The 14282-nt window shown below is 37.0% G+C and overlaps 1 protein-coding gene across 3 annotated transcripts in view; it reads right to left on the reverse strand.

The window, feature by feature from the left end:
* Positions 1-14282, reverse strand: part of smap1 (small ArfGAP 1) — an 89667-nt gene that overhangs the window by 23231 nt on the left and 52154 nt on the right. For all 3 annotated transcript variants that reach the window (XM_026355846.1, XM_026355848.1, XM_026355847.1), the window contains one exon: positions 5567-5630. In XM_026355846.1, the coding sequence (XP_026211631.1) occupies positions 5567-5630 (64 nt within the window). The remainder of the gene's footprint in view (positions 1-5566; positions 5631-14282) is intronic.

Raw genomic sequence — 14282 nt, forward strand, 5'->3', positions numbered from 1 at the left:
ATGACACAGTTAGACATACTTCACAGTATTCTAATAAGTCAACATTAATTAGAGATAACATCCTTAACTACATACAAAATTGTGTAAGGAAAACTGAATTTGAGCCTTGCACAGAGTCAGGTTAGCAGTATCCCTCTGGTTTTAATATTTATGCTGAGCTAAGCTAAGCATATCAAGACATTTACTTTTACCCTTTTGACCTTTTACCCCAGTACTGGTGTTGACAGTATCTGTTATGGCTGCATCAGTTGCGACCGCTATTTGAAAAGGTCTCTTATTATAATTGCTGTTGTTATCAATTTGAGTAAGAATTATAATAGTCTATAAAAAAAAGTAGTCAAGGGTTTAAGGTGTTAGGTATTAAAATAAAATAATGACTCTCTTGTTAGCAAGGCTTTTTTCATGATTTCTCACAGAGAAAACACACTCTTTTGCAGTCACAGTGAAGTTTAATCTTTATAGCCTGTGTTTACCTCAAACACATTAGCTAAATGAAAATATGCCTGATCGTTAGGTGGTTAAACTACAGTATCAATACGGAAAGGCTGTGTTGTCCAGAGACCTGTCCCCATGGTGCTAAAGAATGAACCCCCAAAATACAATGTACTGTACACTCATCTCAAAGACGAGAGAGAGACAGTGGAGAAGAGTGAACTGGGTGTGTGTGTGCGCAAGCAAGCATGCCGTGCAGGTCATTTATATAACCACAGTGATGAAACATCCATAATTTAGCTCTTTTAAAGTGTGAACAAGATTGAGCTCTTTTAGCCAGACAGCAGGGCGCAAGAAAAACCCATTTACTGTGAGTAGGCCAGAAAAGACCACTCAACATCCTTTAAAAGCAATTATTAAAACTCATTTTCAAAGAATTACTGTGACATCTTCCATCCTAATGTTTAAACTATTGATTATCGCCCTCTATCCATCTTGTGATGCCTTCATGTCATTTATGAGCTCGACTTTTATTTTGACTGCTAAAATCACTCTGTAAATTGGCGTTAAGGTGCTTTAAGAATGAAGCCTAAAATGATTATACTTACTATTTTAGAGGCTGGCAAGATTGACAGGTGTGAGTCATATTGTTACATACTAAAGTAGAGGACAGAAGAATAGGATTTCATGTGGATCAATTACCCTCCTACCACTCTAATCCACACTGTCTTACCAAAAAGTCATTCAACCATTGCCATGGAAATGAGCCAGAGGGAGAAAAGGCCCATCATTCTCATCATCATCACTGCCATTGCTGGCAATGTGCCCACCATTCTTTATTATGGGATGGGGCCACTTCTTGAGAACACTCTCAACTTCACCATGGAAACAAGAGTTCGGGCTGCGAGTATGTTTTATAATCACCCTGAACTCTTTTGCCCCAAGTAGACACACACACACACACACACAGTTTGCAAGATCTTCAGTTCCTTAATCAGCAATAGGAGGCTGTCACCTTAAGGACTTGGAGTAAAACACTTCCCTTTAATAAGCCCTATATTCATTCATACATGTGAAAATGTCCTATGATTTGTCAAAATGCTGTTTCCGAGATTTTTTTCACTTTATGCATAGTAATAAAAAGGTTTTTGGCCTTGAAATGCCGTTACAGCCATAAACCCACAAACATGTTAATTTAACCCACTTTCCCCCCAACACACAATCACAACTAGGGCAGGAAATGAAGCTTGAAACTGTGAGTGATTCTATGAACCCAAAAAAGGGAACGTGAACCCAGCTGGTAACTGCAGTCATTTGACACTGGTGGAAAAAGTCATTAAATAGAGGAAAGTGAGTAGATTGGACACAAAATTTTCTGTTGCTGGGCAGACTGCTACAGGAGATAAAGAAATTAAAACCCAATGTCTTTTGATGAAGTGTTATCTAATATCAAATGTGTACAAGAAAATTATTTTTATATGTTCTATCCTGATACTAGTGCTTTGCTTTCAAAATATTATTTGTAGACTTGCATAGGAAGCCTGTGCTGCAGAAACACAGAATGCATATAGTTGAATGATTATTTAAACAAGAGTGAACATCCAACATACAAAAAGGCAGAACACCTAATATTAAGTTTCACAATGGAAATTTCTCTAATGGTAAAACCTACAATGCTAACTGAGAAAAGTCATAGAAAATCACAGACAATACACATAAACAATGAGTTTTTAGGATGTGGGTGGCTATAAGATGTTGTAGAAGAAAATCATTAATCAAATTAATCCAGCCTGTTTATAGTGTGCCCACTTTAAGACAGCTAATTTTTAAAATACCATTTATATGTCAAAACCATTTTCAGCCAAATGGCTGAGAGTCTGAACAAATGGAAAGAGGCTTAACTTGCTCTACTTTTCTCTCTTATTTTGGTGAAAAGCAAAAGCTGCTTTTATATGGCACATTTATCCAAAGCTCTTTAAAGTATAAGTCTCATTCACCCATTCAGTCAAACACTGATTGCAGTGAGGTGCCGTGTAAGGTGGCAGCCTAACCCTGAAGGAAATACATGGGACATGTTTTTCGGCCCTAATTAGATTAGATTAGATGGATGGATAGATGAAGGGATGGTATAAGAATAGCTTCTAGAGAGATTGAATCGTTCACAGCATAGGGCATGGTTCACCACCCTGTAAAAAGGGTGATAACACTGCAAAGAATTTGGAGGTTTTATCATCTATGGTAGATAATATATTAAATTATTTAAAGAGTAGCTTGTTGTAATTTCTCATCAAGTCAATCCAACTTGTGGGACGAGCATCAGAAAGCATGTGGTGAAACCTCTTCAGATTTCCACAACAAATCAAGAACTACAATGAGGATTTATGATTAAAGGAAGAAACTATTATCTGAATTATAAATGATTTCTCACCATTGATGACTATTTTTCGTATTCAAACTCATTCCATGTATCTTTTAATGGAAATAAGGAAACTTAAGTGACCTTAAACATTTCAACAGTACTGTATCAAAAGTAAAGTTTAGTTACATTTATTATGTTGTATTCATTTTCAGTGAAATACACTGTAGGTTTCAATTAATTTTCAAAACATTACACTTTATTTACATTTACATTTTACACAGTGTACTGAGTCTTTGGAAATATGGTTGTACATTGTTGATTATCTTCATAGTTTTTATCTCACATTTACTATATCTATATAGTAGTATATATCCCGTCCTAAACAATGCTCCATCTTAGATCACAACAACAACACTTAACCAATTTAAAACTGCTAAAATGGCGAAGACCCAAACCTTTCTGTTAAACATCAAAGCTGGAGCCAAAATAAGAACAGTCATGCTGCCAAGACTGTGAACATGTAATATGACGAAGAGGCACTGTCAATAACAAAGATTCTAAAATGGACTCAGTTGGTACCCTGCAGATCTATTTTAGTAAATCTTCTTTATGATGTTTGGATTACACTGGGCTAAATTTGTGGCAAAGGGGGGAAAAAAGCACAGTAGGAAAAAAATAATTCCTTGAAAAACAGCTTATCCAAATGATCTCACATTATTTTACCTTCATTTTGGCAGAATTTCATTAACTGAATTAAATAGAGGAATTGACAGAAACACACACACAGAAGAAAAGTGTCTCGCTGACATCTGCAGAATAAGGTAACCAGAGACATGGAGGGATGGATGTAGGAAGAGGGAGGATGTGTGAGCGCTAAAGGCATAGTGCAACGTATTTGACTTATTGATTATGTGTGAAATCTCATCCACTCGACATGGCTGCAAGGTGACTAGCATTGGTTATTTATAGCAGGGCATCCACTCTCACTCTTTCACGCGGGGGTTGAGTATTTTTGGTCAACGCTGTATCCGCTGGCTCTTTCTTCTGTCAGCGCTTACCTGCCGCTGTCATCTAATATATTACAGCCTGATATTGAAGCAACACAGGGTGATTGCATATTACAAATTAATGTTGAAATACTTCTCACTGCGCTTTCCTCTGCTGTGTTTTTGTTGTTCATGATTAAGGTCAACAAGCATGGAGCAGAATGTGGTGTCAGTTAGCAGGCCAAGACACATACCGTGTACTCAAAATGTCACAGGTTTGAATCCAGCTTGTGACCTTTGTTGAATGTCATATCCTTGGTGCATTCAATATTTCCGGCTTTTCTGCTGTTGTGTTTTTCAATAAAGCTGAAATACCATTAAAACACATGTTTTAATGGTATATTACTTCTAGAACGACAGCTTAGTATTCAAAATTTTGTAATTTTTTTGTGTAGTGTGAGGGAAGTTATCATAATAGATACAACAAAACTAAGAGTAAATATTTTTACGATGCGCATACATATGCCTGTTGCACCAACAACATATGGATTTTTGTTACATTTTCACTGTAAAATCTAACTTTTTGTTCGCTATATGAGCAAAGAGACTGCCTTAAACATGGCACATCTAAATGTTATCCTGAATTAATACTGCATGTTGTGTAAACCTTTATCTTTGGTTGATTGAGATTTGTTCGAAGTTACCATAACATATGTCAGGTTTATTAATATGACCTATTGTAAAAATGTTTGATTTATTTTGGATTGAATTCACTTGCTCACAAACAATGCATGCTGGGAAGTTGAGAACTGAGAATTTACAGTGTGTGTCTTGCATTATACATTAATTGTATGATGTAAGCGTCTAGTAAAACATTTTTAACAAGTTAATCTGGAAACCTCGCAATTTTGTTAGAGTTGAATTAATTCTCAGTTCTCTAAAGCATTTTGATAGAGAGGACATGTGGCACTATGCTGGATTTGCTGAAACGACAGAAACACACCATACACTTGTGGCTGTACAGTGGCGTATCAGAGTGATGTTTCTTTCCTAATGAATGGTCTTCGATAGGAACAGATGCTGGCTGTCAGAAAACATCTCAAACAAATAACATGAAGTTTAATTTTGGCCTGTCATCAGATTTCCTTTTTGGATCTGGACAAAATTAGCTAAAGAGTTTCTACCCTGCAAAATTGAAAGACCTTTATAGATCTAAGATTTTCTGTAACTAAATGACTGTACTAGATTTTTCAAAAGGCAATCATTTCACTTTAGCTTAACAAATAGTGTGAATGGAGTATACTGCTTTACTATTTTAGCACTTCAGTAGAGAGAATTAACTGATATTCCCCAATTTCCCTGAAGACAGTAATTCTTTACTTTCCCTGCTTTGACATTAAATAATAATTAGATATTTCAGTGCATGGCTAGACTGTTGGGTGGATTTAACTGCAGTCTGCGCACAGTATGTTAGACGTGGCAGTCTGAAGCCACTAATGATATATTAACTGCCAGATGATATAATAAATCATCAAAAAATAACAAAAGGTCTCTGTACATGACTCAAAGTAAGCCTGACAGCATTAAACTTTACCCCTGATAATGTCAGACATTACTTAACCTGCAATTATTATGAATCAGTCAAAAAATGTTATTTCATTTTCCGGCATAACTGGTTTAATTTACATATCTGACACATTAGGCAGATATTTTAATACAATTTGACAAGTTATTATATTGTCTGAGGATTATTATGTTGTAAGTTGGTGGAGGGTTTCTTAAGTCTTACCCAGGCCCAGCAGGTCCACAGCTGGTTCTGTGCTTTTCTTGGGGCTGGCTCTACACTCTGACAACTGCGAAACACATAGAAGACAAAGAGAAAGTTGGAAAGAAATTATTTCAACATGTTTTAAAGTGCATATTATTGTAGACACTTGCAGTTATGTGTAACGATTAGACTATACCATTATGATATTGAATTGATATTAAATCTAATATCAACCTTTATGACAGGAAAGTTCACCCAGTGGTCATTAGATGAAGGCTCCTGCCTTTGCACAGCTACTATACAGTCAGTAAAAGCATTTCACCTCTGCATGTCATTAATCTTGATGAGTAATTTAAACAGGCCTGTTTGTTATTCAAGCAACGAGTTGAGATTTTGAGACACACTACTGTCCTGTTGTGTCCCTGTTGTGTTTGTGCAGTATCATGTGCTCTTCATGCTGCTTTACATTTTTCCACTGTTCGATGATTGTTGGCTGTGGTTGAGCAGCAGAAACTGTACCGATGTGTGTAAAAACCAGGGTACAAGACGACTGATGATACTAAAACGCGGCATTATTTGTTTTTTTATCACCAGCCTGATCAGTGGAACAAGCTGTCAACACAATACTGAGACATATTATTACTTTATGAAGTAGTTCTGACCAATATGTTAGCAACACTTTTCAGATAACATGAAGTAATTTTATGAGATGGTAATATAAAAAATATCCAGGTGCAGCTTTAAAAATGCAAGGCACACAATATTCAAAACATCTAAAGCAGAAAGAGTAAAAACACTTTCACACACAGCAAGGGTAAACAAGTCCAGAGTCCCTTATCTAAATGCTTCTGTCTTTAGGTAATCAATTGGCCAACAGACAGAAGATCAATCAATGACGATATTTTTAATGACCAAACCTTTAGGTCAGATACAACGCCAAATGTTTGCTGGTTACATCCTTCAGCTGTTTGCCAGTGATATTGTACCTTGGTCATATTGTGTATTAAACCCAATCACGCTGATTGAGTTTCTAAATTGAAAGCAAATGAAGAAAGTAGAATGAAAAAGAGCTAGTTGGGAAAAACAGGAGTGGGGGGGGAAGAGAGGAAGAGAATGAGATTAGAAGTCAAAGGGCAGGAGAATGAGACAGGAGAATGAAGAGGGGAGGATGGAGAGGGATAGAGATAGAGTGAGATTAGAGATAAAAATGTGGTGAGGGAGAGAGAGTATAAAAGGTTAACATGTGGGCCATGAGAGATCTACAACGCTGGTAACAAACCCAATTTCCCCCCAACAAAAGATCGATGGACCATATTAGATTCAACGTCGTTCCAATCCAAGGCAATGAAAACAATTACCGTGTCCACACCTAATCAAGAATGCATTGGCTGCGAATTTATGTGTGTTGGGACTGCAGCAAAGCTTGAACAGCACCCTGTGAATTTCAGGAAGGTCATTTGTGTACATCAACAAAGGGTTGGTTTGTGCTGTGCATTCATATTGAATATTAGTGAATGCATTTATACAGGAACTGAACATTTTGAGGCCATAATATTAATAACTTCATATTTATCATTTTATTTTGGGGCTCTACTTGAATGGGACCTACAATTCCAAACACTTAAAAGAAATTAGAATTATCTTTTTACCCTGAAGCTGTTCTATTTTAGCTCCTGTCCCTCAGGGGCTACCTCACCCTGAGCCCTTTTGTGATCAAACTGCTTGTTGCTGGGCTTGGTGCTCTAGGGTTAGCACACTCACCCTAGTTTTTGTGTACTTTGAAGGCATGTGGAGCCATAATGGGTATTATTTTATGGACTGACAATTATGTATGTAGATGTTTGTGCTCCCATTTTGGGAGGACCTAGAGCAAGTAAAGTCTTGCAACATGAAAAAAAAATACAGTAGTTAATGCAAATGAGATTTACACTACTGTGCAAAAGTCTCTCTCTCCCTCTCTCTCTCTCCACACACACACTCACACACACACACACACACACACATATATATATATATATATATATATATATATCATAACACTACAGAACCTAAATACCATACAATTCTGCAGCACAGCTTTTGTGGGTGCTGTGTAGCATAACAATATTAATATGATTTCACAGGGTTTAATTTTCATAACAAGAGTACATTTTGTTGGATGCACAGTTCATTTCTTTCTGTCCTGATACTAACACAAATAGCAATATAACACCTCAATTCAGTAAAAATTCAGGAGACGCAATGTAAAGCGCTTTGAGTACCAGCTAGGTAGAAAAGCGCTATATAAGTGCAGAACATTTAAATCTGCTGACAGACACTACAGTGCATCCAGAAAGTATTTACAGTGCTCAACGTTTTCACATTTTGTTATGTTACAAGTTCATTGCAACACAACTGATTCATTCCTTTCCTCAAAATTCTACAAACAATATGCCAAAATGACAATGAGAAAGTTTGTTTGAAATTATTTATTAAAAATAAACAAAAAAACACACGGACAACACGTACATAAGTATTCACTGGACTCGGGCCGCCTGGTCAAACTGAGCAATTGAGGGAGAAGGCCTTAGTCAGCGAGGTGACCAAGAACCTGATGGTCACTCTCGGACCAGCTTTTCTCTGTAAAGAGAGGAGAACCTTTTACAAGAACAACCATCACTGCAGCACTCTACTAATCAGGCCTGTATGGTAGAGTGGGCAGACGGAAATTAATCCTCAGTAAGGCACATGACAGCCTGCCTTGAGTGCCAAAAGGCACCTCTCAGACCCTGAGAAACAAAATTCTCTGGTCTGATGAAACCAAGATTGAACTCATTGGCCTGGATGCCAAGCATCCTGTCTAAAGGAAACCAGGCAACACTCAGCACCTGGCCAATACAATCCCTACAGTGAAGCATGGTGGTGGCAGCATCATGCTGTGATGTTTTTCAGCGTCAGGAACTGGGAAACTGGTCAGGATCGAGGGAAAGATAAATGCATCAATGTAAATAGACTTGATGAAAACCTGTTCCAGAGTGCTCTGGACCTCAGACTGGGGCAGCAGTTAATCTTTCAAAAGGACAACGACTCTAAGCACACAGCAAAGACAACAAAGGAGTGGCTACAGGACAACTCTATGAATGTCCTTGGCCCAGCCAGAGCCCAGACTTGAACCCTGAAACCCCAAAAATAGATGTGCAAATCTCGTAGCATTCTACTCAAAAAGTCTTGAGACTGTAATTGGTGCTAAATGTGCTTCAACAAAGTACTGAGCAAAGGCTGTGAATACATGTAGATGTGATTTTCTTTTTTTAAATACATTTGCAAAGATTTTAAACAAACCTCTTTCACATGGTCATTATAAGGAAGAAATATAACAATTTTTTTAATAAGGCCGTATAAAAAACAAAGTGGAAAAGATTAAGCTCAATGAATACTTTCTGGATGCACTGTATATATCTAATATGTGGTCCCTTTTTTAAATTTCTAATCTCACTATCTGAAAGTACATCAGAACTATTATTGAGGTAATGTGAGAAAATAAAAATAAGTAAATGAAGGTAAGAATTCAAAAATAGGGTATTCTGTTGGAAATTTGAAGCTTTAACCCAAACTAAGGACATTTCTTTCCAGGAATTACAGCTAATTCACCCACAACGCTTGCTGAATGGCAAAAAACTGCATGAAGGATTAATTTGCAAGACAAATGGACTCGATGAGACTGGTAAAACAATAACTATAAAATAATACTGTAAAATTTTGACTATATACAGTGCTAGACTAAACTTACTTAGCCTAACTCAGATTGTTCTACCCTTAATGTGATATTCTGCTCAGAAAAGCTCATTAGGAGTATCTGTAGGGAGAGAGCTATAAGGAAAATTGTATGGTATGCCTGTCCACTCGATTTTAGACATTTCAGACCATGTGCAGTATTACAAAATTGAGATTACATAGCATTTCAATGCCACAAACCAGACATCCGCTGTGAAATGCAGAAGAAAAAAAATAAGTAAATCCTAAAAGTCATTGTGCATAAAGGGCTTAAATTTCCTGCTGTATGTTCAGAAGGATTTGGGTAGACATGCTGCCAAAATTTTGTCTCAAAACACTGACAGACAGGTTTTTCTGCCCACAAACTGGTTATGGAGGAATAGACATCCCCTGTAATTAGTTATCCGGGATGACACCAAGTGATGCAGCTGACAGGCTGTCAGTGACAGACTGTGAATGGCTGTCAGGGCCAGTTGTTTTTGAAGAGAAAGAAAGTGGAAAAGGAAAGCAGGCCAGCAATCAATAACCAACGCCCCCAACAGGTGAATGGAGTCTTTGGTGATGATGGGAATGCCAGTCTGAGTGAAAACCACAGAGGAAACCAAGCCCTCTGAAGGCTGCTGTTAAATCAGATTGTTGTCAAATACACCACAGACAAAGCCATCAGTTGACGGCTGTCATAGTAAACGTCTAGTGCAGGCAAAGTCTGCAGTAAGTTTCTCCCTAATGTACTCAACAGTCTTTGCTAAAGCTAAGACAGACAATTGACATTGAAGTCTTGTTGAGTACCAAATATCTTTTTCATCTATACCACACAAGGTTAATGATGACTTGCTCTATGTTTCTCTATAGTCTTGATGAATAAAGACCAAGTTACTTTCTTACAGGAGTAATTCAATTAGAGTAAGGACAATAACATTAATCCCAGTAGCAACTACTTTGCCTTTGCTATCAAGGTACTGTCACTGAAATGAAATATATTTAGCAAAGTTTTTATAGTAGAAGCTAAGAGTTATGAGGGAACAAGAAATGATGGTGTTTGAGCTGCTAAAAAGCTTTATGTTCTAAAAGGTTTTTAATTTACAGCTTAACACCTAACCAAAAAAAAAATGAAAGTGGCTGTAATTTGGGCCAACATGAAGCTCAGTGGGTTGAGCAGTCATCTATAAACCCCAAAGTTAATGGTTTGACTCTTGGTTCCTCCTGGCTACATCTCAAGGTGTCCTTGGACAAGACACCGAAACCCCACAGTAGCGCTGCCATCTACTGCAGCTGTCCCCAAGTGGATCGATAAAGTATATAATAATAATAACTATTACTATTAATTGAATTAATTTGTCAAATTAAAGTTGAATTAATTTAAAGTATTTAAAGTAATTAAAAAGTATTAAAAAATGTCACAAATTATTAAAAAAAAAAACTAAATTAGTTTTCAATTTATCTAATGACCAATGTGGGAAATAAAAACCATGGGATTCAAGGCAAAGAATGAATCAAGATAGAGCAGGAGCTGCCAAAAATGGTAATACCATGTATAAATATTCATTAGGTGCATGAAAGTGAACCTAAGATCCCTTTGGTACCTGTGGCATCCTTATTACATCAAAGCATGCAGTAATGCTATTATAAAAATGATTTGATGAGACAATAATCAGCAATTTAAAAGCAGGCACCAGCATTTGAATTCATGCTTCTGCATGTGGCTTACAGTAAGTAGTACATTGTGTGCTGTAAATGGACAGTGTAGGACGACCTCTCTAAAGGAAAGCAGCAGACGTAGCCACACAAAGGCATGACATTTACTTCTGTAGATTCCTATCATCTGCATCATCTGCACAACAGGTCAAACAATGTGGAAAAGAAAAAAGAGAGCCGCTGTCAAGGCTTGTGAGTAACAATACAATAATGAGCAAATAATGGGGTTTTCGTGGTGAAATTTAAAGGGCAAGTTTCTCAGGCAGACATAACCCTGGGCTTAGTCTGAAACTAAAGAAGATTTTCAACAGATACAGTTTCTCCATTGGGTAAAGCACGACACACAAACTTCAATCCAAAAATATTATTGGCGCTTCTCGAAAAAGCCTGTCAGTCAGAACCTTACAAGTATAGTGCTTAGATTTTGAAGTAGTAGTATTTGAGGGGAAGAAAAGAGAATATGTTTCCCTTTTCCTTTGCTGGCATGCAGCTTCTTCAGAAATCCAGCTGTATTTTTCAGGAGTAAGATTTAAAGTCAGTCTATTGCAATATTTCTGACATACAAAACCCAAATGTACAGGAGAGCACACTCAGGTCGGCAGCAAAAGTTTCCTCAGGCTTCCTCCTGTCTGCAGTGCTACTTTATGTGCTACTTAATGTCTTTTAAGCATCATTTGCAACCAGACATTTTAAAATTTTTAAACATTGTTGATCTTATTTGTTTGATAAATATTCTTTAAGACTGACCAGTCTGACTTACAGAAATATTTATTCCAGCATGTGTATTATTTGCATGGATTTATTCTATATCTATATCTATTCTTATATCCTGGATTATCACCTACAAAAAAGGCATAAAGAAACTAATTGTGACAACCCACTGTATGTTTAGGTTTTCATCACAAATCCCTTTTGTCAAGATTGCTAAAGGCATTGTTGACTTGCTGTTTTTCATCAGCATACCTATTAGTTTAATGGTTTTATCACCTCCCACCCATCCAGATTTGTGGCCATTATCGTAATTTATTATATCTATACACTGTGCAAAATAAGCTCCAATATACAGTGGCAAGAAATGGTATGCAATTTGCAACTGTTAGCAAACCCAAAGTTCAAACAATGTTTAAGAATGTATACCCTTACTACTCTAACAGCGACAGTTTTCTATTTGCAAAAAGCATCAGTTAATGTGAGTAAAAAAAGTCTTAGAAAACCAACGATCACGTTGTTTACTTGCATGTAGCTGGAAAGGGTTACAGATTAAACGTTTAGATATTCATCAGTCTACAGTAAGGCATATGGGGCATAAATGGAGACTGTATTTACTCTCCACTGAACTGGGCACCAAGCCAATGAGGTGAAAAAAAACCCAGAGTAACAACTAAAGTCTTGAAGGATTTATTGGAGCAGATTAACATCCCTGTTTGAGTCAACCTTACGCAAAACATTCAAGTGAAGCTGTTCACACCAGACATCCTAAGAATATTGCTCACATTTGCTGGTCTAATCCACACCCACAGAAAGTGGTTGCTTATGGTTATTGCTGCCAAAGACAGTTCAACCAGATTTTAAGACACAGTTTGACTCACTTTGTCCACCGTCATATTGTATATGTTCAACTGGTGTGTTAAATTAAGATATTAAAGATCATGACTGTGTTTTATCAGCTCAATAATATTGTGTTTGTTGATATTTGTGATTTTAGTGAAATGTCATTACGAAATTATGCGAGAACACTGCAGCTAAGTGAACTGTTTGCAGTAGTTGAAGTTTTTCTTGCCTCTGTAAATAGCAGAAATAATAAAAATTGGTCACTTTTAATTTGGACAAAGTAACCTATATAATAACATGTCCTATCATATTCTATCAACATCATTCGTCTAGAGGTGAGAATTATTATGTAGGCTGTTTTTGGTTGAAAAGGTGATGACTAAAAATCACAGTGTACATAACAATGGCCTTATTATATTTACCATGTACATTTTACATGGTATTAGCAGTTGGAGCAGTTATACTGTACACACATCATTTGGGTGTAATCTTATTAAAAATGACTTCAATGACAGAGGTAGAGCTCCAAGCTACAAATGTATTTAAACATGATACTATTTCAATCCTATTTCAGGCAACAATGTTCCAAAAAACTGAATTTCATTGACCATGAAAGATCTATTAATTTTATTTTTATTAATAAACTGACACAAAACAACAACAGTCAACGTCAGTACCAATTTTACTGGTGTTGGCTTTCGCTCTCTGGGGAGCAGAGTATAACTATATGTACTCCTGCGCAAATGATATACCCCAGAACCCACAGCGCTTATGCACACAAACAAACACACATCGGCAGCTTTCACCCCTTACATGGAAGCTGTGGCGACCCACTGTGAGTATACCCAAGCCCCGACACAACACAGCATTCCAGTGTCCTCCTTCGCTCACACGAGAGAAAGATGAAACAAACGTCTTATCCTCTGAGTAGAGGCAAAGCAAGGTGATGGAACAAGGAAAGAGCAAACAACGCTAAAAGACGAAAGAGGAAAAACAAATAGTGCGGAAGGAGACAAGTGGGAGATGAGAGCTGCAAATTGGTTTCAGGCTTGAGTAAGAGTAGGAGCGAGGGAGGTATGAGAAATACAGAGGACAAATACAAGAGGGACGGGAAATAGAGGACGAACAGGAGAATGAGAATAAACACAGGGATGATTGAGGGAGGCATGAGACAGACAGCTGCATACAGTGCAGTTGACAAGCAAGTCTGTAACAGCGGCAATGGAAGCAGAAGTTGCATGTACTGCAGCAGAAGTAGTAGCCGCAGAGGTTAACTCCACATCACTCAAATACTTTCTGTCATTTAAATATGGAGACAGCCAGGGTTGTTTTTATAACAAGCCTCCCTTTTTTTCTCAGGTTTTTTTTAAAAATTCAGGACAATGTTAATATGCACTGCACTGATCCATTATTACAGTAATGTCAATACTTCACTGATATGGAGTATCGACATTACCTGGAACATAACCAGTTATGGCTACCTTGACATTTTGTACTGTATGTCTACATTTGTTTGGGTTTTAGTGACAGTTACTTAACACCAAAGATACTACTTTATAATTATAATAAACTCGACATTAGCAAAACCATGACCAAAAATCTCGAAGAGCTATTATATCATTATGGCCACTTTTGACTCATTTTTACTTACTTACTTTTAGACATATCTGTAACATTCTTTTTACCAGATTTCTTAAGATTGCTTTAAATCGCTCTTTTCTAACAGTCTCTCCTCACG

This window comes from Anabas testudineus, chromosome 15 (assembly GCF_900324465.2).
Source record: "Anabas testudineus chromosome 15, fAnaTes1.2, whole genome shotgun sequence".
In the NCBI taxonomy this organism is placed as follows: domain Eukaryota; kingdom Metazoa; phylum Chordata; class Actinopteri; order Anabantiformes; family Anabantidae; genus Anabas; species Anabas testudineus.